At 46.3% G+C, this 28,000-nt stretch overlaps 2 protein-coding genes across 2 annotated transcripts; both read left to right on the forward strand.

The window, feature by feature from the left end:
• Nucleotides 1-616: 616 nt before the first annotated feature.
• On the forward strand, nt 617-27,991 carry LOC101901695 (mucin-12-like). Its single transcript, XM_059127559.1, has 8 exons — nt 617-914; nt 974-1,120; nt 1,181-17,119; nt 17,182-17,837; nt 20,185-20,575; nt 20,640-21,209; nt 26,241-26,783; nt 26,844-27,991. The coding sequence occupies exons 1-8, from the start codon at nt 617-619 to the stop codon at nt 27,989-27,991; spliced, it is 19,692 nt and encodes a 6,563-aa protein (XP_058983542.1).
• On the forward strand, nt 20,069-21,331 carry LOC105262532 (integumentary mucin C.1-like). The gene is made up of 2 exons (XM_011297809.3): nt 20,069-20,575; nt 20,640-21,331. The coding sequence occupies exons 1-2, from the start codon at nt 20,215-20,217 to the stop codon at nt 21,224-21,226; spliced, it is 948 nt and encodes a 315-aa protein (XP_011296111.2). The 5' UTR covers nt 20,069-20,214; the 3' UTR covers nt 21,227-21,331.
• Nucleotides 27,992-28,000: the final 9 nt, after the last annotated feature.

A 28,000-nucleotide genomic window follows, 5' to 3' on the forward strand; every position in this document is an offset into this window, starting at 1 on the left:
GCCTAAACCGAAAGATTTAAGTTTATGGAACTTAAATTACGAATTCTACAACGTCCTTGAACCCATCTTAATATATTTACGCGTAAATGTTCCACCCCATCGAATTAAGAAAAAAAAATGGCAAAGGAAAACAATAACAATTGCAAAGCCTAAGTTCTATGACCCATATAACGTATCAAGTTCCCCATCCCAAAAATATTCAAAATACCTAAAATATGCAAGCCATTACAAAAAGCTCATCACTGGCAGAGAACAAAGTTATTCACCGTTCAGTTCAGAGCAATGATGTGTCGCATGAAATTTCAATCATTTCCGCGTTCAAGGAATCCACTTTTTGTCTTTTTTTATAAACGACAGAATAATTTCTCTCAGCACACTCGGATCACGTACATTATGAAACATCGAAATTGTAATTAATATATATATTTTCCATATATGTAATGGAAACGACCCACATCCCTCCAACACTAGTCATTGTCTAATTTTAGTGAGTGTGTGTGTATGTGTGTGCGGCTGGCTCAAATATCGTTCTCAGTTGTTTCATTTAAATACTATAAAATTTAATTAGCGCGTCTCATTATCGAATTGAAAATAACAATAACAATATCGTCGTGTCATGAGGATTCTAATATTTCTACTAGCCTGGCTAGTACCCTTTCTGAGATTGACATTTGGCCATTCGGGTCGTTTCTATGGCTACAAAGTCCAGCCGTATCCACCGTTTTTGCCGCCACTGCCACCACCCAGCAGTCTTCCCTGGTATGGCTATCCATATGCCTATATGCCACACAATAGACCAACTCAGAAGCCAACCACGGCAATTGGAATGGCACCGGTGTGTGGTATTTTGAATGGTGCCTTCAAAACGTTTGCAAGCCTCAATCATTTCTTGGAAGCAGTTAGACGCGGTTATGGTAGTCATTTGGGATTTTTTTTCTGGGAATTTCATTTCATGTCTCTTGATCTCAATTAGCTTTCAGATTTTTCTGCAATGGACCCTGTCCTCCAGCGGTTACAGCCTGTTCATCCATTGAACTGATCTGTGCCTTTGATGGGAAGTCAACGAAAACATTTAGGAATACTTGTGATCTGCGTAAGGATGAGTATCTCACGGGAAAGGGTAAGCCATCAATTAGTACTATTTCTGAAATGCATTAAAATTCAATTTTCTATTTTCCAGAATGGATTGTGGTCTCAGCTGGTCCCTGTCATCACGATATCTCCGACATAACGACAACGGCCTCTACACCTTTACTCACAACCACGGTGATAGACACAACGACAGAGTTACAGATAACTTCTGATAAGACGACCCCAAATTCGGAGACCACACCTTTCTCAGACTTCACAACTCGAATTTGGGATACAACCGAGGCAGTAACAAATCCCACTTTGGATACAACAACAGATGATTACGATTCGGGTGCAGCTGGCGAGGGTGAAGCCATAACGGGGTCAACATATGTTACAGACGGAGCGGAGTCAACGACCTTAGCATCAACAGAGGTATCATCTTTTTCCACCATCCAAACGGAAACAACAGAGACTTCCACATGGGAGACAACAATAGATGATTACGATTCAGGTGCAGCAGGAGATGGAGAAGGCATAACCGGCTCGATATACGCTACAGACGGTACGGAGTCAACGACCGCAGCATCAACTGAGGAATCATCTCTCTCCACCTCCCAAACGGAGACAACAATCGATGACTACGATTCAGGTGCAGCAGGAGATGGAGAAGGCATAACCGGCTCGACATACGCTACAGACGGTACGGAGTCAACGACCTCAGCATCAACTGAGGAAGCATCTCTCTCCACCTCCCACACGGAGACAACAATCGATGACTACGATTCAGGTGCAGCAGGAGATGGAGAAGGCATAACCGGCTCAACATACGCTACCGACGGCACGGAGTCAACGACCTCAGCATCAACTGAGGAATCATTTCTCTCCACCTCCCAAACGGAGACAACAATCGATGACTACGATTCAGGTGCAGCAGGAGATGGAGAAGGCATAACCGGCTCAACATACGCTACAGACGGCACGGAGTCAACGTCCTCAGCATCAACTGAGGAATCATCTCTCTCCACCTCCCACACGGAGACAACAATCGATGACTACGATTCAGGTGCAGCAGGAGATGGAGAAGGCATAACCGGCTCAACATACGCTACAGACGGCACGGAGTCAACGACCTCAGCATCAACAGAGATATCATCTCCCAAAACCTCCCAAACGGAGACAACAATCGATGACTACGATTCAGGTGCAGCAGGAGATGGAGAAGCCATAACAGGATCAACAGGTGCAACAAGTGAGCCTGAGTCAACACCCACATCTTCAACAGCAACCAATGGAATGACAACCACAACATTGGCGACAACATCTGATTTTGATTCTGGTGGAACAGCTATTACAAGTTTGCCATTAACAGAGTCAACAACAGCAGATGCCACATTAGAAACAACCACCACAGTTTTTGATTCAGGCGTAGCCGGAGGTGGTGTGATAATCCCAGGTGAAACAGGCTCGACGAGTGGCACAGAGTCAACACCCTCTTCAACAACAGATGAGACAACACCAACTAAAAACTCTGAAACTACACCAACTGATGGCCCTAATACTACGCCAACTGATAGTTCTGATACCACTCCAGGCCCTGGCTCTGAAAATACACATACTGACGGCTCTGACACCACACCAAGTTATGTTTCTGATACCACTCCAGGCCCTGGCTCTGAAACTACACCAACTGATGGTTCTGACACCACACCAACTGATGGTTCTGATACCACACCAAGCCCTGGCTCTGAAACTACACCAAGTGATGGCTCTGACACCACAGCAAGTGATGTTTCTGATACCACTCCAGGCTCTGACACCACACCAAGAGACGGTTCTGATACCACTCCAGGCCCTGGCTCTGAAACTACTCCAACTGATGGCTCTGAAACTACACCAAGTGATGGTTCTTATACCACTCAAGACCCTGGCTCTGACACAACACCAAGTGATGGTTCTGATACCACTCCAGGCCCTGGCTCTGAAACTACTCCAACTACACCAACTGATGGCTCTGAAACCACACCAAGTGATGGTTCTGATACCACACCAAGCCCTGGCTCTGAAACTACGCCAACTGATGGCTCTGAGACAACACCACGTGATGGTTCTGATACCACACCAAGCCCTGGCTCTGAAACTACGCCAACTGATGGCTCTGAGACAACACCAAGTGATGGTTCTGATACCACTCAAGGCCCTGGCTCTGACACAACACCAAGTGATGGTTCTGATACCACTCCAGGCCCTGGCTCTGAAACTACACCAAGTGATGGCTCTGACACCACACCAAGTGATGTTTCTGATACCACTCCAGGCTCTGACACCACACCAAGAGACGGTTCTGATACCACTCCAGGCCCTGGCTCTGAAACTACACCAACTGATGGCTCTGAAACTACACCAAGTGATGGTTCTTATACCACTCCAAGCCCTGGCTCTGAAACTACGCCAACTGAGAGCCCCGACACCACACCAAGTGATGGTTCTGATACCACTCCAGGCCCTGGCTCTGAAACTACACCAACTGATGGCTCTGACACCACACCAAGTAATGGTTCTGATACCACTCCAGGTCCTGGCTCTGAAACTACACCAACTGATGGCTCTGACACCACACCAAATGATGGTTCTGATACCACTCCAGGCCCTGACTCTGAAACTACACCAACTGATGGTTCTGACACCACACCAAGCCCTGGCTCTGAAACTACACCAACTGATGTCTCTGACACCACACCAACTGATGGTTCTGATACCACTCCAGGCCCTGGCTCTGAAACTACGCCAAGTGATGGTTCTGAGACCACACCAAGTGATGGTTCTGATACCACTCCAGGTTCTGGCTCTGAAACTACGCCAAGTGATGGTTCTGAAACCACTCCAGGCCCTGGCTCTGAAACTACGCCAAGTGATGGTTCTGATACCACTCCAGGCCCTGGCTCTGAAACTACACCAACTGATGGTTCTGATACCACACCAAGCCCTGGCTCTGAAACTACGCCAATTGAGAGCTCTGACACCACACAAAGTGATGGTTCTGATACCACTCCAGGCCCTGGCTCTGAAACTACACCAACTGATGGTTCTGATACCACACCAAGCCCTGGCTCTGAAACTACGCCAACTGAGAGCTCTGACACCACACCAAGTGACGGTTCTGATACCACTCCAGGCCCTGCCACTGAAACTACACCAAGTGGTGATTCTGACACCACTCAAGGCCCTGGCTCTGAAACTACACCAACTGATGGCTCTGACACCACACCAACTGATGGTTCTGATACCACTCCAGGCCCTGGCTCTGAAACTACGCCAAGTGATGGCTCTGATACCACTCCAGGCCCTGGTTCTGAAACTACACCCACTGATGGTTCTGATACCACACCAAGCCCTGGCTCTGAAACTACACCAACTGATGGCTCTGACACCACACCAACTGATGGTTCTGATACCACTCCAGGCCCTGGCTCTGAAACTACGCCAAGTGATGGCTCTGATACCACTCCAGGCCCTGGCTCTGAAACTACACCAACTGATGGCTCTGACACCACACCAACTGATGGTTCTGATACCACACCAAGCCCTGGCTTTGAAACTACGCCAACTGAGGGCTCTGACACCACACCAAGTGACGGTTCTGATACCACTCCAGGTCCTGGCTCTGAAACTACACCAACTGATGGTTCTGATACCACACCAAGCCCTGGCTCTGAAACTACGCCAACTGATGGCTCTGATACCACTCCAGGCCCTGGTTCTGAAACAACGCCAAGTGATGGTTCTGAGACCACACCAAGTGATGGTTCTGAAACTACGCCAACTGATGGCTCTGAGACAACACCAAGTGATGGTTCTGATACCACTCCAGGCCCTGGCTCTGAAACTACGCCAAGTGATGGTTCTGAGACCACACCAAGTGATGGTTCTGATACCACTCCAGGCCCTGGCTCTGAAACTACGCCAAGTGATGGTTCTGAGACCACACCAAGTGATGGTTCTGATACCACTCCAGGCCCTGGCTCTGAAACTACGCCAAGTGATGGTTCTGATACCACTCCAGGCCCTGGCTCTGAAACTACGCCAACCGATGGTTCTGATACCACACCAAGCCCTGGCTCTGAAACTACGCCAAGTGATGGTTCTGATACCACTCCAGGCCCTGGCTCTGAAACTACGCCAAGTGATGGTTCTGATACCACTCCAGGCCCTGGCTCTGAAACTACGCCAAGTGATGGTTCTGATACCACTCCAGGCCCTGGCTCTGAAACTACGCCAAGTGATGGTTCTCCAGGCCCTGACTCTGAAACTACACCAACTGATGGCTCTGACACCACACCAGGTGACGGTTCTGATACCACACCAAGCCCTGGCTCTGAAACTACATCAACTGATGGCTCTGAAACTACGCCAAGTGATGGTTCTGATACCACTCCAGGCCCTGGCTCTGATACCACTCCAGGCCCTGGCTCTGAAACTACGCCAACTGAGGGCTCTGACACCACACCAAGTGACGGGTCTGATACCACTCCAGGTCCTGGCTCTGAAACTACACCAACTGATGGTTCTGATGCCACAACAAGCCCTGGCACTGAAACTACACCAACTGATGGCTCTGACACCACTCCTGGCCCTGGCTCTGCAACTACTCCAACTGAGGGCTCTGACACCACACCAGGTGACGGTTCTGATACCACACCAAGCCCTGGCTCTGAAACTACATCAACTGATGGCTCTGAGACAACACCAAGTGATGGTTCTGATACCACTCCAGGCCCTGACTCCGAAACTACACCAAGTGATGATTCTGATACCACTCCAGGCCCTGGCTCTGAAACTACGCCAACTGAGGACTCTGACACAACACCAAGTGACGGTTCCGATACCACTCCAGGCCCTGGCTCTGAAACTACACCAACTGATGTCTCTGACACAACACCAAGTGACGGTTCTGATACCACTCCAGACCGTGGCTCTGAAACTACACCAACTGATGGTTCTGAGACCACACCAAGTGATGGTTCTGATACCACTCCAGGCCCTGGCTCTGAAACTACGCCAACTGAGGGCTCTGACACCACACCAAGTGACGGGTCTGATACCACTCCAGGTCCTGGCTCTGAAACTACACCAACTGATGGTTCTGATGCCACAACAAGCCCTGGCACTGAAACTACACCAACTGATGGCTCTGACACCACTCCCGGCCCTGGCTCTGCAACTACTCCAACTGAGGGCTCTGACACCACACCAGGTGACGGTTCTGATACCACACCAAGCCCTGGCTCTGAAACTACATCAACTGATGGCTCTGAGACAACACCAAGTGATGGTTCTGATACCACTCCAGGCCCTGACTCCGAAACTACACCAAGTGATGATTCTGATACCACTCCAGGCCCTGGCTCTGAAACTACGCCAACTGAGGACTCTGACACAACACCAAGTGACGGTTCCGATACCACTCCAGGTCCTGGCTCTGAAACTACACCAACTGATGGCTCTGACACCACACCAAATGATGGTTCTGATACCACTCCAGGCCCTGACTCTGAAACTACACCAACTGATGGTTCTGACACCACACCAAGCCCTGGCTCTAAAACTACGCCAACTGAGGGCTCTGACACCACACAAACTGATGGTTCTTATACCACTCCAGGCCCTGGCTCTGAAACTACACCAACTGATGTCTCTGACACCACACCAACTGATGGTTCTGATACCACTCCAGGCCCTGGCTCTGAAACTACGCCAAGTGATGGTTCTGAGACCACACCAAGTGATGGTTCTGATACCACTCCAGGCCCTGGCTCTGAAACTACGCCAACTGAGGACTCTGACACCACACCAAGTGACGGTTCTGATACCACTCCAGGTCCTGGCTCTGAAACCACACCAAGTGATGGTTCTGATACCACTCCAGGCCCTGGCTCTGAAACTACGCCAAGTGATGGTTCTGAGACCACACCAAGTGATGGTTCTGATACCACTGCAGGCCCTGGCTCTGAAACTACGCCAATTGAGAGCTCTGACACCACACCTAGTGACGGTTCTGGTACCACTCCAGGCCCTGACTCTGAAACTACACCAACTGATGGCTCTGACACCACACCAGGTGACGGTTCTGATACCACACCAAGCCCTGGCTCTGAAACTACGCCAATTGAGAGCTCTGACACCACACCTAGTGACGGTTCTGATACCACTCCAGGCCCTGACTCTGAAACTACACCAACTGATGGCTCTGACACCACACCAGGTGACGGTTCTGATACCACACCAAGCCCTGGCCCTGAAACTACATCAACTGATGGTTCAGGGACAGCACCAAGTGATGGTTCTGATACCACTCCAGGCCCTGGCTCTGAAACTACACCAAGTGATGGTTCTGATACCACTCCAGGCCCTGGCTCTGATACCACTCCAGGCCCTGGCTCTGAAACTACGCCAACTGAGGGCTCTGACACCACACCAAGTGACGGTTCTGATACCACTCCAGGTCCTGGCTCTGAAACTACACCAACTGATGGTTCTGATACCACACCAAGCCCTGGCTCTGAAACTACACCAACTGATGGCTCTGATACCACACCAAGTGATGGTTCTGATACCACTCCTGACCCTGGCTCTGAAACTACACCAACTGATGGTTCTGATGCCACAACAAGCCCTGGCACTGAAACTACACCAACTGATGGCTCTGACACCACACCAAGTGATGGTTCTGATACCACTCCTGGCCCTGGCTCTGAAACTACTCCAACTGATGGTTCTGATGCCACAACAAGCCCTGGCACTGAAACTACACCAACTGATGGCTCTGACACCACACCAAGTAATGGTTCTGATACCACTCCTGGCCCTGGCTCTGCAACTACTCCAACTGAGGGCTCTGACACCACACCAAGTGATGGTTCCGATACTACTCCAGGCCCTGGCTCTGAAACTACACCAACTGATGGCTCTGACACAACACCAAGTGACGGTTCTGGTACCCCTCCAGGCCCTGGCTCTGAAACTACACCAACTGAGGGCTCTGACACCACACCAAGTGATGGTTCTGATACCACTCCAGATCCTGGCTCTGAAACTACAGCAACTGAGAGCTCTGAAACCTCACCAAGTGATGGTTCTGATACCACTCCAGGCCCTGGCTCTGAAACTACTCCAACTGATGGCTCTGACACCACACCAAGTGATGGTTCTGATACCACTCCAGATCCTGGCTCTGAAACTACAGCAACTGATGGTTCTGATACCACTCCAGGACCTGGCTCTGAAACTACGCCAAGTGATGGTTCTGCTACCACACCTAGTGATGGTTCTGATACCACACCAAGCCCTGGCACTGAAACTACACCAACTGATGGCTCTAACACCACACCAAGTGATGGTTCTGATACCACTACTGGCCCTGGCTCTGCAACTACACCAACTGAGGGCTCTGACACCACACCAGGTGACGGTTCTGATACCACTCCAGGCCCTGACTCTGAAACTACACCAAGTGATGGTTCCGATACCACTCCAGGCCCTGGCTCTGAAACTACGCCAACTGAGGACTCTGACACCACACCAAGTGATGGTTCCGATACCACACCAAGCCTTGGCTCTGAAACTACATCAACTGATGGCTCTGACACAACACCAAGTGACGGTTCTGATACCACTCCAGGTCCTGGCTCTGAAACTACACCAACTGATGGTTCTGCTACCACACCTAGTGATGGTTCTGATACCACTCCTGGCCCTGGCTCTGCAACTACTCCAACTGAGGGCTCTGACACCACACCAGGTGACGGTTCTGATACCACTCCAGGCCCTGGCTCTGAAACTACACCAAGTGATGGTTCTGAGACCACACCAGGTGATGGTTCTGATACCACTCCAGGCCCTGGCTCTGAAACTACGCCAACTGATGGTTCTGATACCACACCAAGCCCTGGCTCTGAAACTACGCCAAGTGATGGTTCCGATACCACTCCAGGCCCTGGCTCTGAAACTACGCCAAGTGAGGGCTCTGACACCACACTAACTGATGGTTCTGATACCACACCAATCCCTGGCTCTGAAACTACGCCAACTGATGGCTCTGAGACAACACCAAGTGACGGTTCTGATACCACTCCAGGCCCTGGCTCTGAAACTACACCAACTGATGGTTCTGATACCACACCAAGCCCTGGCTCTGAAACTACGCCAAGTGATAGTTCTGAGACCACACCAAGTGATGGTTCTGATACCACTCCAGGCCCTGGCTCTGAAACTACGTCGACTGAGGGCTCTGACACCACACCAAGTGACGGTTCTGATACCACTCAAGGTCCTGGCTCTGAAACTACACCAACTGATGGTTCTGCTACCACACCTAGTGATGGTTCTGATACCACTCCTGGCCCTGGCTCTGAAACTACACCAACTGATGGTTCTGATACCACACCAAGCCCTGGCACTGAAACTACACCAACTGATGGCTCTGATACCACACCAAGTGATGGTTCTGATACCACTCCTGGCCCTGGCTCTGCAACTACTCCAACTGAGGGCTCTGACACCACGCCAGGTGACGGTTCTGATACCACTCCAGGCCCTGGCTCTGAAACTACACCAAGTGATGGTTCTGATACCACTCCAGGCCCTGGCTCTGAAACTTCGCCAAGTGATGGTTCTGAGACCACACCAAGAGATGGTTCTGATACCACTCCAGGCCCTGGCTCTGAAACTACGCCAACTGAGGGCTCTGACACCACACCAAGTGACGGTTCTGATACCACTCCAGGTCCTGGCTCTGAAACTACACCAACTGATGGTTCTGCTACCACACCTAGTGATGGTTCTGATACCACTCCTGGCCCTGGCTCTGAAACTACACCAACTGATGGTTCTGATACCACACCAAGCCCTGGCACTGAAACAACACCAACTGATGGCTCTGATACCACACCAAGTGATGGTTCTGATACCACTCCTGGCCCTGGCTCTGCAACTACTCCAACTGAGGGCTCTGACACCACGCCAGGTGACGGTTCTGATACCACTCCAGGCCCTGGCTCTGAAACTACACCAAGTGATGGTTCTGATACCACACCAAGCCCTGGCTCTGAAACTACGCCAAGTGATGGTTCTGAGACCACACCAAGTGATGGTTCCGATACCACACCAAGCCCTGGCTCTGAAACTACATCAAGTGATGGCTCTGACACAACACCAAGTGACGGTTCTGATACCACTCCAGGTCCTGGCTCTGAAACTACACCAACTGATGGTTCTGCTACCACACCTAGTGATGGTTCTGATACCACTCCTGGCCCTGGCTCTGAAACTACACCAACTGATGGTTCTGATACCACACCAAGCCCTGGCACTGAAACTACACCAACTGATGGCTCTGATACCACACCAAGTGATGGTTCTGATACCACTCCTGGCCCTGGCTCTGCAACTACTCCAACTGAGGGCTCTGACACCACACCAACTGATGGTTCTGATACCACTCCAGGCCCTGGCTCTGAAACTACACCAAGTGATGGTTCTGATACCACTCCAGGCCCTGGCTCTGAAACTTCGCCAAGTGATGGTTCTGAGACCACACCAAGTGATGGTTCTGATACCACTCCAGGCCCTGGCTCTGAAACTACGCCAACTGAGGGCTCTGACACCACACCAAGTGACGGTTCTGATACCACTCCAGGTCCTGGCTCTGAAACTACACCAACTGATGGTTCTGCTACCACACCTAGTGATGGTTCTGATACCACTCCTGGCCCTGGCTCTGAAACTACACCAACTGATGGTTCTGATACCACACCAAGCCCTGGCACTGAAACTACACCAACTGATGGCTCTGATACCACACCAAGTGATGGTTCTGATACCACTCCTGGCCCTGGCTCTGCAACTACTCCAACTGAGGGCTCTGACACCACGCCAGGTGACGGTTCTGATACCACTCCAGGCCCTGGCTCTGAAACTACACCAAGTGATGGTTCTGATACCACTCCAGGCCCTGGCTCTGAAACTTCGCCAAGTGATGGTTCTGCGACCACACCAAGTGATGGTTCTGATACCACTCCAGGCCCTGGCTCTGAAACTACGCCAACTGAGGGCTCTGACACCTCACCAAGTGACGGTTCTGATACCACTCCAAGTCCTGGCTCTGAAACTACACCAACTGATGGTTCTGCTACCACACCTAGTGATGGTTCTGATACCACTCCTGGCCCTGGCTCTGAAACTACACCAACTGATGGTTCTGATACCACACCAAGCCCTGGCACTGAAACTACACCAACTGATGGCTCTGACCCCACACCAAGTGGTGGTTCTGATACCACTCCTGGCCCTGGCTCTGCAACTACTCCAACTGAGGACTCTGACACCACACCAAGTGATGGTTCTGATACCACTCCAGGCCCTGGTTCTGAAACTACACCAACTGATGGTTCTGATACCACACCAAGTGATGGTTCTGATACCACTCCAGGCCCTGGCTCTGAAACTACGCCAACTGAGGACTCTGACATCACACCAAGCCCTGGCTCTGAAACTACATCAACTGATGGCTCTGAGACAACACCAAGTGATGGTTCTGATACCACTCCAGGCCCTGGCTCTGAAACTACGCCAACTGAGGACTCTGACACCACACCAAGTGATGGTTCTGATACCACTCCAGGCCCTGGTTCTGAAACTACACCAACTGATGGTTCTGATACCACACCAAGCCCTGGCTCTGAAACTACGCCAATTGAGAGCTCTGACACCACACCAAGTGACGGTTCTGATACCACTCCAGGCCCTGGCTCTGAAACTACACCAACTGATGGTTCTGATACCACACCAAGCCGTGGCTCTGAAACTACGCCAACTGAGGGCTCTGACAGCACACCAAGTGATGGTTCTGATACCACTCCAGGCCCTGGCTCTGAAACTACACCAACTGATGGTTCTGATACCACACCAAGCCCTGGCACTGAAACTACGCCAACTGAGGTCTCTGAAACTACACCAACTGATGGCTCTTACACCACACCAACTGATGGTTCTGATAACACTCCAGGCCCTGGCTCTGAAACTACACCAACTGATGGCTCTGAGACAACACCAAGTGATGGTTCTGATACCACTCCTGGCCCTGGCCCTGGCTCTGCAACTACGCCAAATGAGGGCTCTGACACCACACCAGGTGACGGTTCTGATACCACTCCAGGCCCTGGCTCTGAAACTACACCAACTGATGGCTCTGAGACAACACCAAGTGATGGTTCTGATACCACTCCTGGCCCTGGCCCTGGCTCTGCAACTACGCCAACTGAGGGCTCTGACACCACACCAGGTGACGGTTCTGATACCACTCCAGGCCCTGGCTCTGAAACTACACCAACTGATGGTTCTGATACCACACCAAGCCCTGGCTCTGAAACTACGCCAACTGATGGCTCTGAAACTACACCAACTGATGGCTCCGACACCACGCCAGGTGACGGTTCTGATACCACTCCAGGCCCTGGCTCTGAAACTACACCAACTGATGGATCTGAGACAACACCAAGTGATGATTCTGATACCACTCCAGGCCCTGGCTCTGAAACTACGCCAAGTGATGGTTCTGATACCACTCCAGGCCCTGGCTCTGAAACTACACCAACTGATGGTTCTGATACCACACCAAGCCCTGGCCCTGGCTCTGAAACTACACCAAGTGATGATTCTGATACCACTCCAGGCCCTGGCTCTGAAACTACGCCAACTGAGGACTCTGACACCACACCAAGTGATGGTTCTGATACCACCCCAGGCCCTGGCTCTGAAACTACGCCAACTGAGGGCTCTGACACCACACCAGGTGACGGTTCTGATACCACTCCAGGCCCTGGCTCTGAAACTACACCAACTGAGGGATCTGACACCACACCAAGTGACGATTCTGATACCACTCCCGGCGCTGGCTCTGCAACTACACCAAGTGATGGCTCTGACACCACACCAAGTGATGGTTCTGATACCATTCCAGGCCCTGGCTCTGAAACTACACAAACTGATGGTTCTGATACCACACCAAGCCCTGGCTCTGAAACTACGCCAACTGATGGCTCTGAGACAACACCAAGTGATGGTTCTGATACCACACCAAGCCCGGGCTCTGAAACTACACCAAGTGATGGTTCTGATATCACACCAAGCCCTGGCTCTGAAACTACGCCAACTGATGGCTCTGAGACAACACCAAGTGATGGTTCTGATACCACACCAAGCCCGGGCTCTGAAACTACACCAACTGATGGCTCTGAAACTACACCAACTGATGGTTCTTATACCACACCAAGCCCTACGCCAACTAAGGGCTCTGACACCACACCAAGTGATGGTTCTGGTACCCCTCCAGGCCCTGGCTCTGAAACTACACCAACTGAGGGCTCTGACACCACACCAAGTGATGGTTCTGATACCACTCCAGATCCTGGCTCTGAAACTACAGCAACTGAGAGCTCTGAAACCTCACCAAGTGATGGTTCTGATACCACTCCAGGCCCTGGCTCTGAAACTACTCCAACTGATGGCTCTGACACCACACCAAGTGATGGTTCTGATACCACTCCAGATCCTGGCTCTGAAACTACAGCAACTGAGAGCTCTGAAACCTCACCAAGTGATGGTTCTGATACCACTCCAGGCCCTGGCTCTGAAACTACACCAACTGAGGGCTCTGACACCACACCAAGTGATGGTTCTGATACCACTCCAGATCCCGGCTCTGAAACTACAGCAACTGAGAGCTCTGAAACCTCACCAAGTGATGGTTCTGATACCACTCCAGGCCCTGGCTCTGAAACTACACCAACTGAGGGATCTGACACCACACCAACTGACGATTCTGATACCACTCCAGGCGCTGGCTCTGCAACTACACCAAGTGATGGCTCTGACACCACACCAAGTGATGGTTCTGATACCACTCCTGGCCCTGGCTCTGCAACTACGCCAACTGAGGGATCTGACACCACACCAAGTGACGATTCTGACACCACTCCAGGCGCTGGCTCTGCAACTACACCAAGTGATGGCTCTGACACCACACCAAGCCCTGGCTCTGAAACTACACCAACTGATAGCTCTGACACCACACCAAGTGATGGTTCTGATACCACACCTGGCCCTGGCTCTGCAACTACACCAACTGATGGCTCTAAAACTACACCAAGTGATGGTTCTAATACCACACCAAGCCCTGGCTCTGAAACTACACCAACCGAGGGCTCTGACACCACACCAAGTGATGGTTCTGATACCACACCAAGCCCTGGCTCTGAAACCACACCAACTGAAGGCTTTGAAACTACACCAACTGATGGTTCTGACACCACACCAAGTGATGGTTCTGATTCCACTCCAGGCCCTGGCTCTGAAACTACACCAACTGAGGGCTCTGAGACCACACCAAGTGACGGTTCTGATACCACTCCAGGCCCTGGCTCTGAAACTACACCAACTGAGGGCTCTGACACCACACCAAGTAATGGTTCTGATACCACTCCAGGCCCTGGCTCTGAAACTACACCAACTGAGGGCTCTGACACCACACCAAGTGACGGTTCTGATACCACTCCAGGCCCTGGCTCTGAAACTACACCAACTGAGGGCTCTGAGACCACACCAAGTGACGGTTCTGATACCACTCCAGGCCCTGGCTCTGAAACTACACCAACTGAGGGCTCTGACACCACACCAAGTGATGGTTCTGATACCACTCCAGGCCCTGGCTCTGAAACTACACCAACTGAGGGCTCTGACACCACACCAAGTGACGATTCTAATACCACTCCAGGCGCTGGCTCTGCAACTACACCAAGTGATGGCTCTGACACCACACCAAGTGATGGTTCTGATACCACTCCTAGCCCTGGCTCTGAAACTACGCCAACTGATGGCTCTGACGCCACACCAAGCCCTGGCTCTGAAACTACACCAACTGATGTCTCTGACACCACACCAAGTGATGGTTCTGATACCACTCCTGGCCCTGGCTCTGCAACTACACCAACTGATGGCTCTGAAACTACACCAAGTGATGGTTCTAATACCACACCAAGCCCTGGCTCTGAAACTACACCAACCGAGGGCTCTGACACCACTCCAAGTGATGGTTCTGATACCACTCCTGGCCCTGGCTCTGCAACTACGCCAACTGAGGGATCTGACACCACACCAAGTGACGATTCTAATACCACTCCAGGCGCTGGCTCTGCAACTACACCAAGTGATGGCTCTGACACCACACCAAGTGATGGTTCTGATACCACTCCTAGCCCTGGCTCTGAAACTACGCCAACTGATGGCTCTGACACCACACCAAGCCCTGGCTCTGAAACTACACCAACTGATGGCTCTGACACCACACCAAGTGATGGTTCTGATACCACTCCTGGCCCTGGCTCTGAAACTACACCAACTGATGGCTCTGACACCACACCAAGTGATGGTTCTGATACCACTCCTAGCCCTGGCTCTGAAACTACGCCAACTGATGGCTCTGACACCACACCAAGCCCTGGCTCTGAAACTACACCAACTGAGGGCTCTGAGACCACACCAAGTGACGGTTCTGATACCACTCCAGGCCCTGGCTCTGAAACTACACCAAATGAGGGCTCTGACACCACACCAAGTGATGGTTCTGATACCACTCCAGGCCCTGGCTCTGAAACTACACCAACTGAGGGCTCTGACACCACACCAAGTGACGGTTCTGATACCACTCCAGGCGCTGGCTCTGCAACTACACCAAGTGATGGCTCTGACACCACACCAAGTGATGGTTCTGATACCACTCCTAGCCCTGGCTCTGAAATTACGCCAACTGATGGCTCTGACACCACACCAAGCCCTGGCTCTGAAACTACACCAACTGATGGCTCTGACACCACACCAAGTGATGGTTCTGATACCACTCCTGGCCCTGGCTCTGCAACTACACCAACTGATGGCTCTGAAACTACACCAAGTGATGGTTCTAATACCACACCAAGCCCTGGCTCTGAAACTACACCAACCGAGGGCTCTGACACCACTCCAAGTGATGGTTCTGATACCACTCCTGGCCCTGGCTCTGCAACTACGCCAACTGAGGGATCTGACACCACACCAAGTGACGATTCTAATACCACTCCAGGCGCTGGCTCTGCAACTACACCAAGTGATGGCTCTGACACCACACCAAGTGATGGTTCTGATACCACTCCTAGCCCTGGCTCTGAAACTACGCCAACTGATGGCTCTGACACCACACCAAGCCCTGGCTCTGAAACTACACCAACTGATGGCTCTGACACCACACCAAGTGATGGTTCTGATACCACTCCTGGCCCTGGCTCTGAAACTACACCAACTGATGGCTCTGACACCACACCAAGTGATGGTTCTGATACCACTCCTGGCCCTGGCTCTGCAACTACACCAACTGATGGCTCTGAAACTACACCAAGTGATGGTTCTAATACCACACCAAGCCCTGGCTCTGAAACTACACCAACCGAGGGCTCTGACACCACACCAAGTGATGGTTCTGATACCACAACAAGCCCTGGCTCTGAAACCACACCAACTGAAGGCTTTGAAACTACACCAACTGATGGTTCTGACACCACTCCAGGCCCTGGTTCTGAAACTACACCAACGAATGGCGCTGAGACCACACCAACTGATGGTTCCGACACCACACCAAGCCCTGGCTCTGAAACTACACCAACTGATGGCTCTTGCACCACACCAAGTGACGGTTCTGATACCACTCCAGGCCCTGGCTCTGAAACTACACCAGCTGATGGCTCTGATACCACTCCTGGCCCTGACTCTGAAACTACGCCAACTGATGGATCTGACACCACACCAAGTGACGGTTCTAATACCACTCCAGGCCCTGGCTCTGAAACTACACCAACTGATGGTTCTGATAACACACCAAGTGATGGTTCTGATACCACTCCAGGCCCTGGCTTTGAGACCACACAAACTTATGGTTCTTTGGAGTCGGAAACAACGACTTCAGGTAGTCAAAGAAATGTTTTCCATATATAAAGCTACTCTAATGTTCTCTCTTTACTTCAATAGAAGATCGCTCTACTGAGCTGACAACACCGGCTTCAGTTTCCGAGTCGGTGACAACACCTCCTAAGGACTCAACAAGTGATTTTGAAACTACTCGCTCCAGTTTTTCAACAACGGAGCCCGATCTTCCGACCGATTCGGGTGTAGCTTCTGAAACAGGAACAATGTTCTTCCCAGTCTCTCTTGCTCCGCTGATGTCATTTGGTTTTAATGTCATTTTGCCCACAATTGCACCGGAAACAACAACAGCAATGACCGACTCTGACTTTGAGTCAGGTTCCGGTGCACAAACAGCCACAGCTCCAGTGAGTGTGTCCACAGGTGTTCCGCAGCCGCCCTGTATCCACACAACAACGCCAAGACCGTATTGCCCCCCAGATACGGCTTCGCCGAAACCTAGCACCACTACGCCAGCTAGTTTACTTTCTTATCCTTATCCCATCCAGCAACTGCTGTCCAAACTTACGCCCTCTCCCCGGGTAGCGTTTAGACATAATGTAGGCAATAAATACGGGTCCTACATCGAAGGAGATGTCAACAACCATATTGTGATAGCGTCTGCGAGAGCAGCCACCGATAGTGCCAAACGAAAACCCCATGCATCGAATTTGTCCAAGCTCTTTGAGCTTTTTAAAAGTAGGCATTCAAGAAAGCGACAATAAATTTAGGTTTACAATAAATTTATAAGAAAAAAAATATTCGAAAATTAAAAATTGTGTTTTTTTTTTAATTTGAAAAGACTGTGAACTCAATTTTATAGAAGACCATTGAAAGCTGCTATAGGATACCATTTAAGATTCTATATTCTATAGGAGTCCAATAAAGTTTCTCTGTTCCAGGTAAGTTTTTTAAAAGCGTATCTATACAAGACACTTGTAAGCTATTACAACTACATTGAATAGCTTTGAAAGCTCCTCTTTGCCATAACAGAACTTTGTATGCACTTCTGTTTTATAAACGATATTTAAAAGTTCCTCTGTTACATAGGAAATCCCTGAAAACTTTTCTCATCAAAATATGACATATAAAAGCTCTATAACTTTATAGAAGAATGAAAGCTTCTCTATTCCATAGAAGATCTTTGACAGTTCTTCTATTCCACACAAGAGTTTTACGAGCAATTCTAATAATTTCTGAATTAGGCCTATAGATGGAGATTTACAAGCTCTTCTATAAAGCTTTACAAGTTGGAAATTAGATCTAACAAACTCTTCTATAGAAAAGCAGAGTTTCCATAAAAATATGAGCTTCAGAAGCTCTTCCATAGCAAGAGTGTCTTTACAAATTCTTCTATAGAAGATAAGAGCCTTTCAAGCTCTTCTTTTCTATAGAAGAGCCTCACAGGCTCTTCTTTTCTATAGAAGAGCCTTACAAGCTCTTCTATAGAAGAAAAGAGCTTTACAAGCTCTTCTAAAGAAAATAAGAGCTTTCAAACCTCTTCTGTAGAAAAGAAGATAATTACAAGCTCTTCTTTAAAAGCTCTTTTATAGAAGAGAAGAGTTTTAAAAGCTCTTCTATAGAAGAGAAGAGCTTAACAAGGTCTTCTATAGAAGATAAGAACTTTACAAGACAAGGGAAGATTTTAAAAAGCTCTTTTGGAGCCGTACAAGCTCTTCTATAGAAGAGAAGAGCTTTAGAAGCTCTGTTATAGAAGAGAAGAGATTTACAAGCTCTTCTATACAAGAAATCTGCTTTACAAGCTCTTCTAAATAAAAGAAGTGCTTTCAAAACTTTTCTGTAGAAGAGAAGAGGTTTACAAGCTCTTCTATAGAAAAAAAAAAAGCTTTACAAGTTCATTCATAAAAAAGAGAAGCTTTACAAGTTCTTCTATAAATGAGAAGAGCTTTTCATGCTCTTCTATAAAAGAGAAGAGTTTTTCACGATCTTCTATAAAAATGAGGAGAGCTTTGCAAGCTCTTTTATGAAAAAGAAGAGCAATTTACGCTCTTCTTTACAAGAGAAGAGCTTTGCAAGCTCTTCTATAGAAGATAAGAGCTTTTAATGCTATTCTATAGAAGAGAAGAGCTTTTAACGCTATTCTATAGAAGAGAAGAGCTTTTAACGCTCTTCTATAGAATAGAAGAGCTTTTCACGCTCTTCTAGAGAAAATATAAGCTTTCAAAGTTCCTCTGTAGATTACAATATTTTTATAAGCTATTGTATAGATAAGAATAGAAATTCCTTGTTTGTAAGGCTTTTCTATATTTTAATAGAGTTTTGCAAAGTTACTCTTGTAAAGCTTTTTTATATATTATAATATAGATTAAAGAGCTATTCTGTAGAAGAAAATATAAGGCTCTTTTATTTTGTAGTGAAGCTATTTGAATGCCATTTTTATAAAATATTCTGTTTCTTGATTTAAAAAAAAATAATTAATACTTTTACAGAGGAAGCTTTTATGAGGCTTTGCTCAATACATAACACCTTTGAACGATATTGTATTGTAGAGAACATTACTAAAAGGTGTCCGATTTTAGATATGATCCACAAGCCGCCATCTATTAGGCCCTTTCCTTTAAAGAATTCGTATTCTAGAAAAGTTTTGCTGTAGACCTCTCAAAGGCTTTCTCTGGATCAGCCAAGGGACTTCTGAATTTTATTATTACAACATATATTCTCATGGCCAATATACTTTGGCCCTAGTCGAAAAGGCTTGCGACGTAAAATATTCAAATTTGACACGTTGTTCTGTTTCTGTCATTTAAGCTGGGCATATGCCCAATTACAACACGGCCTCTACAAACATAAGTATAAAATTTCGCAACAACAAAAAAACTCACGTTTTGCTGGCTTTCAATTACAAAAACAAAGAAGACTGATAATCCAATGCGGAACACCATAATTTGCCAAACGCATTACAAAGGCCTTAGTACGTGAAATTGGCTCAATTGAAGAGTAGCCATGGAATTTGACACCACAATCAAGTCGTATTGGAAATGTGTGTAGGGAATACCTGCTTCAGCTAAAGCAAATAAATAACGCCTCAAATTCTGCAAAAGGGCACAGTTACATTTAACAAGAACAACAAAGCAAATCATGAAGGTCATTTACATCCTGGTAGCAATTTGCTTGGTGGCATTGGCCAAGGCTCAGCCATTTAGTTTTCCACTCAGTTATCCCCATACACCATACCGACCCTCGCCATTTCCATTCCCAAGGCCACAGCCGGTATGCGGTGTTTTAAACGGGTTCTATAAGACATTTTCAAGTTTGCAGGAATTCTTGGATACCGTCAAAAATGGTTATAGCTTCACATTCCATTGCAATGGACCCTGTCCACCCACCCACAATCCCTGCTCGACCGTCTATGATCCGGTGTGTGCCACAAATTTGGTAACAACTAAAACATTCAGTAGTCCCTGCGCCTTGGCCGAGGAAATTCAAAGAACTGGAATAAGTAAGTGTTGGAGAATGAGGGGATTTTAAAAGAATATTTCGATTAATTTAAATTTTTCCAATAGCTTGGGTCAAAATATCGAATGGTCCTTGTTCGGTGGGGAGCAGCACAACAGCCGTCCCTTATGTACCCAGCTCTACGAGAACAACACCAACCACAGCTGCTGAGGTAACAACTCCTGAGCCCACAACTCCTGAGCCCACAACACCGGAGTCCACAACTCCAGAACCCACAACTACAGAAACCACAACTACAGAAGCCACAGAGTCCACAACCTCTGAATCCACAACACCAGAAGAGACAACGGCCGAATCAACAACTACAGAAGCCTCAACGCCCGAAACCACAACACTAGAACCTTCAACCCCCGAGACCACAACTGACGAAAACTCAGAAACTACAACTCCAGAAAGTGAGAGTTCAACACCTCCAATTTTTTCTTTTGCCGCATTAAATGAATTCAATGAAACCCCTGCAGAAGAAAAGAATGTCCCAGGCGGTGGATCATTGAATTCCTTCCCAGCTTCACTGTTGGCATCACCTGTACCATCTGGCACCGTCATTTCATACAGGAATAATGTCGACAACAACTATGCCATTTATGCTGAGGGCAATGTCTTCAATAGTGAACCTTGTAAAAATAACCAGTAAAAGCCGAACACAACCCCTTACCCCTACGATCCGATAATGAAATTCAATAAATTTTAATTAAAATATAAAATAAAAATATATTAAATATCGAAATATCAAAATAAAAAATTAAAAAAATATATATACTGAAAGCTTTTATAGTTTACTTCTGTTTTTAAAGCTCTGTTAATTTATAGAAGACCACTGAAAGCTTTGATATTCCATAGAAGACTTTTAGAAGGTCTATTGAAGTATTTATAAGCTTTGATATTTAATATTTATTTAAAGAAGAAAAATTAAGGTTCTTCTATTTCTAATTTTTCAAGAATTAACCAACTATTCCAATCCATAAAAAACTTATTTTATATATTTTCTGGTATAGAAGGGCTTTTTAAGGACTTCTTTGGAGTAGAAGAGCTTTAAAATTTCTTCTATTCTTCAGGACACATTTAAAAGATCTTCTTTTCCATAGAAGATCTTTAAGAGCTCTTATGAGCCATAGAAAGTCTTTACAAGCTCTTCTATTCTATAGAGGGACTTTACAAGCTCATCTATTCTACAGAAGATCCCTAAAATCTCTTCCATTCAATAGAAGACCTCTTAAAGCTCTTCTACTCCAAAGAAGACCTTAGAAAGCCCTTCTATACCATAAAATATTTAAAAAAAAATGGAATAGTTGTCGATTTCTTGAAAAATTAGAAATAAAAGAACCTTATTTTTCTTATTATCAAGTAATTAGTAACAGCGGTAGATAGAGTGTGTGATCTGCCAGAAAAAAGAAGGTTGTGAATTTGATACTCAGTGTAGGGAACCAAACATCGACCTGAAGGCCATACAGGGTGAGATGAAAAAACTGTAACCAACTTCAGACTGCTGTCATTTCTAAGCCATTCGTCCGACAGCTGTTATAATTATTCCAGTGACAGCTCATTATATTTTTTACAAGCGTACAAAAGCATTTTGGTGAGAATTTTCCAGAAAACAGGTTATTCGTGATGGAATTCAAGCGAAATAGTGTGATTTCTTTAAATTTGGCTGGAAAACCAGAAGTGGCTATCGTTGGAGCACTCCAGCATTTAAATGTGAATCAATCTTTTATGTCTCGTACATTGCTCGTTACCGTGATACTGGTAGCGTAGCCCTACATCAAGGAAGTGGACGGAAGAAAACAGGAACATCAGCAGAAATGGTTCGAAAAGTAAAGAAACGATTTGATCGAGACCCGCGTCGCAGTGGCCGAAAAATGGCTCGTGAGCTGAACATATCGCAATATTCCATTCGTCAAATATTGAAAAATGAGCTTGGGGTAAAACCATTGAAATTCCAAAAAGGGCAAGAACTTACACCGCAACAGAAAGAAAATCGACTCAAAAGAGCTAAAGAGACCAAAACGATCGTGTTCACTTGCCAAAAATGTCAGCTGAAAATGTGCACCTTCGGTTAGCCACCAGAACTCAAGCGCCGGCCATGGTGATGGTGTGGGCAGCCTTAACAGCCGATAATCGCTCTCCGCACGTATTAATCGACCGTGGCATCGGAATAAAAGCCAAATGCTATTGGGAATATTTCTGGAGGGTGTGTTAAAGCCTTGGGCACCCAAACATTTTGGCCGCAGACCTTGGACATTCCAACAGGACTCAGCACCATCGCATTCAGCACGCGCCACCCAAGAATGATTACAAAATGAGATTTCTCGCTTCATTTCCAGCTCACAATGGCCACTAAAATCTCCGGATACCAATCCGTTGGACTATTGTGTTCGGAATATTTTGAAAAGCAATGTTGACACTAAAAAATACCAAAATGTCGATCACCTCAAGCAAGCCCTTCGCCAGGAATGGGCCAAAATATCTCAGAGTAACATTCGGGCAGTTTGTGACGATTTCATTGGCACTGATATTACACGGTTGGTGCACAATAAAACGTAAATCGGACGAAGATATATATGATAAACATATATATGGGAGCTATATCCAAATCTGAACCGATCTCGATAAAATTTAACGAAGCTTTTTTTTGATCTGTATTTGATATATTTCCCCAAATATAGTTGTTATAGAGTACATATTACGGCCGAGGAGCACAAAAATAACACAACGGATGAAGAATGAGATGAGATATGGGAGCTATAGCTATATCAGAGCCGATTTCGAAAAAAAAATGACATATTTATTTTCAGTTCTAATTTGGTTGTATGTGTAAAATTCCATACTACACGTTTGGTGCACAATACAGGGCAAATCGGACGAAGATATATATATGGGAACTATATCTAAATTTTCACCGATTATCTCCAATTTCATTAGGGTTCGTCCTTTGGTCAAACACATTATTTGTGCAAAATTTCATCTGAATCGGGCAATAAATATGACCTTTAGCATGGGTCTATCTCGCCTCCTTCTCCATGTTACAAAGAAATGCACAAAGACATAATACCCAGACAACCCTGTGGTGTAGGGTATAAAAATCAAAAACTAAGACTTTTAGTACCTAAAAAGGAATTTTATGTTAATTTCAGGCGACAACTCGAAAAAAGTCCAAAGAAAATTCGATCCAAAAAAAATGAATAATTCTTTTTTTTTTTTTGGAACATTGATTCAACTATTTTTTTTGAAAAGCGGCTGGAAACTAAAATTAATTTTCTTTGTCGACTTATAAAATTTTATAAAATTTGAATCATGAATTGCTAGGCTGCATCTGATATCTGGTGCAAAATATCAGTCTCGTGGAGTACATATTACGAATGTGAGGGACTTAAACACCAAATCGGATGAAACATATATTTGGGAGCTAAAGCTATATCTGAACCGATTCTCAGTTTTTGATTTTCAGCACATGATTGTATGCTGAATTCGGTCGGATGTAGCAAAATCCACACCATTGGACTGATATTAGCCATTTGGTGCACAAGAAACCTAAAATCGAATGAAGATATATATGGGAGCTATATCTAAACTTGGACCGATTTTCACCAATTTCAATAGGGTTTGTCCTTGAGCCAAACAAATGTTATTTAGAGAATTTCATCTCAATAATAAATGCGACCTGCATTTTGTGAATTTTATCTCAATCGAATAATAAATGCGACATGTATTTTGTTTACAAAAATACATGGACAGACGGACGGACGGACGGACATGCATAAATCGACTCAAAATTTGATTCTATGCTGATCACCAAAAGGAAATATGGGTCTATCTCGTTTTCTTCTCCATGTTACAAACAAATGCACAAAGACATAATACCCTTACCACTATGTGGGGTAGGGTATAAAAATATAAGAATTCCTGGAATTTAGGTCAGATGTAGCCTCCATATGTTTTTCAGGACCTATTACAGAATTTTATAACAAATGATATTCTTGAATATTTTATCTTACCACAATCACCTTTTAAGGGAGTTCTTAACCATATTTAAAAAAGGACCAAAAAGATCTCTTTGTTGACTCGCCTGAAGGTTAAAATTGTTAACCGAAATATCCCTTACATATTTCTCTGCAATATTGCCGAAGACACTATATACTTAAAATGGACGGATTGGAATCTTAATCCGAAATTTTACAAAAGTGTGAAAAAGTTACCTTTTCATAACCGCGATAAACGTATCTTGTCTTTAGCTCTACCTTCATAATCTGCTAGATTTTTCCCGTAATTATTTTTATACCCTACACCACAAGGTGGTCAGGGTATTATGTCTTTGTGCATTTGTTTGTAACAGGCAGAAGGAAACGAGATAGACCCATAGTTCTTTTTTATGATCTGCATAGAATCACTTTCTGAGTTGATTTATGCAGTCAGTCCGTCTGTCCGTCCGTCCGTCCATTTATTATTATTTTATTATCCGATTGAGATGAAATTTTGCAAACAACATTTGTTTGGCCCAAGGACAAACCCTATTGAAATTGGAGATAATCTGTAAAAATTTAGATATAGCTCCCATATATATCTTCGTCCGATTTGCTTTTATTGTGCACCAAACGTGTAATATCAGCCCGAATAGTATGGAATTTTGCACATACAACCAAATTAGGCCTGAAAATAAGTATGCCAAATTTGATCGAAACGGCTCAGATATAGCTATAGCTCCCATATATATTGTGCATCCGATTTGTTATTTTTGTCTTCCGCAGCCGTAATATGCACTCTGTAACAACAATATTTGGGGAAATATATCACATGCAGCTCAGAAATACCTTTGCTAAATTTTATCGAGATCGGTTCAGATTTGGATATAGGTCCCATATATATATTTATCTGATTTCAAATTAATTGTGCACCAAGGCAATACAAGTCCGAATTTAAAAGATACAAATGCTTCGGCATATTTAGTCCTTTGAATTTTAAATTATAATTATAATCATAGCGTGTATGATTGAATTCTCCCATAAAAACTTTTAATTATTAAGTGGAGCTCAACTAAATTAGGAAAGTGGTGTAGGGTATCATAAAATCGGTCCCGCCAGACTTTAGGACTTTCTTTACTGGTTTTGTATTGCACAATGTTACGAGCCTTATGATTATCCTTACTAAAGGCTCTGTCCTTGTTTGGGCGCCATTTGGCAGATTTCAGCAAAACTAATTTTGTTTGATCTGCCACATTGAGTGGTCATATTCTCATTTCCTACATTCCTCCATGGATGGAAAAAGAATCCAAAATTCGTAAAGTTTTCAACGGAACTGTTTTTTTATTTTTAGTTTGTCCAAATGAAACTAACACTCAGTTCTTTGAAAACCACAGCTTAGAATTCAGATAGCAAAAACAAAGAAAGCCACTCATTCCCGCTGCCACCCACAAAGCAGCAGAAGACGACATGGCGATGTGCATACATATGTCTGGTGGGGTTCAAAACCAATAGTTTTGGAATTGCCTAATTTGAAATACATTGAGTTCAAAATCCAGTCAAATTAAACTCTTGCATAAGGCACGTTTCTTTCGTTTAGTATTTAAATACCACGAAATTTCAAGTGTCAGGGTACAGTAGCATTTTGCAACAACAACAACAAACTAATCATGAAAGTCATACTCTTACTTGTAGCCATTTGCCTTGGAGCATTGCCAGCAAGTGCAACAAGTGTGGCCTACAGTCAAGCTTCAAGTTATTCCAATTATCCATATTCTTATAATACGTATTCGTTTCGATCGGGTTATGGTTCACAACCTGGGGCACCAGCGTATCGACCGGGTTATGGCTCCCAGACTGGGGGAACAGTGTTTCGACCGGGTTATGGACCCCAGCCTGGGGCATCAGTGTTTCGACCGGGTTATGGCTCTCAGCCTGGGGCGCCAGGTTATAGCTACCAGCCTGGGGCACCGGGTTACAGCTCCCAGCCCACAGGACCAGTGTGCGGTGTTTTAAATGGTTACTATCGAACATTTCCCAGTTTACAAGCATTTTTGGATGCTGTTAGAAATGGTCTGGGCTATAAATTCCATTGTAATGGCCCATGTCCAAGTGTTCGGCCACCTGTTGCTGGCTGTCCAAAGATATATGATCCAGTGTGTGCCACAAATCTGTTGGTCACAAAAACTTTCAATAATTATTGCCTGTTGGCTCAGGAATCTGCCCAAACGGGCGTAAGTAAGTAAAGAAATTGGAACTTTTATATTGTCTTGATTCTAATCTTTTTATTTTCGCCAGCTTGGATACAAGTAGCAAAGGGTCCTTGCTACGCGGCAACTAGCTCAACTTACAAGCCGTATACAACTACAAAATACACGACACCCCAAGTATACCCACCAGAGGTAACAACAACTGAGCCATCGGTCACAGAACCCCCCACTACAACTGAAACAACAGAGGTCACCACCCCAGAAGTCACTACTCCCGAAGTCACAACTCCAGAAGTCACAACTCCAGAAGTCACAACTCCAGAAGTCACAACGCCAGAAGTCACAACTCCAGAAGTTACAACTCCTGAGGTCACAACTCCAGAAGTCACAACTCCAGAAGTCACAACTCCAGAAGTTACAACTCCAGAAGTTACAACTCCAGAAGTTACAACTCCAGAAGTCACAACTCCAGAAGTCACAACTCCAGAAGTCACAACTCCAGAAGTCACAACTCCAGAAGTCACAACTCCAGAAGTCACAACTCCAGAAGTCACAACTCCAGAAGTCACAACTCCAGAAGTCACAACTCCAGAAGTCACAACTCCAGAAGTCACAACGCCAGAAGTCACAACTCCAGAAGTTACAACTCCTGAAGTCACAACTCCAGAAGTAACAACGACTGAAACCACCACCCTAGAAACAACAACGGAAGAAGTCTCAACCACTGAGACTACCACCCTAGAAACAACAACAACGGAAGAAGCCTCAACTACTGACACCACCACCCTTGAAACAACAACAGAAGAGCTCTCAAACGCTGACACCACCACCGTGGAATCAACAACAGAAGAAGTCTCAACCACTGAGACCACCACACTAGAAACAACAACAACGGAAGAAGTCTCCACCACTGAAACCTCAACCATTCCAGATGACACCACAACTACCGAAACAGCACCACCAGAAGATACTACAATTGAAAATGAATCTGGATTTAGACTAGGTTTCAAGCTAGCGGCTCTGCCATTTAATGAAGTACTTCCAAGCGAAGAAACTACTAAAGCTACACCCTCAACGCCATCACTTCCCGCATTATTTGCCCAGTGGCTTAGTGCCGTTCAGTCAAATCCGGGCAGCAACGGTACTCCCGTCTTTTCCTACCGAAATAATGTCAACAACAAATATGGCATTTATTCGGAAGGTAGTGTCTACAATAATCCACAGTGTCTACAATAATTCGTGGAG

This window comes from Musca domestica, unplaced genomic scaffold, assembly GCF_030504385.1.
Source record: "Musca domestica strain aabys unplaced genomic scaffold, Musca_domestica.polishedcontigs.V.1.1 46, whole genome shotgun sequence".
Taxonomy (NCBI): domain Eukaryota; kingdom Metazoa; phylum Arthropoda; class Insecta; order Diptera; family Muscidae; genus Musca; species Musca domestica.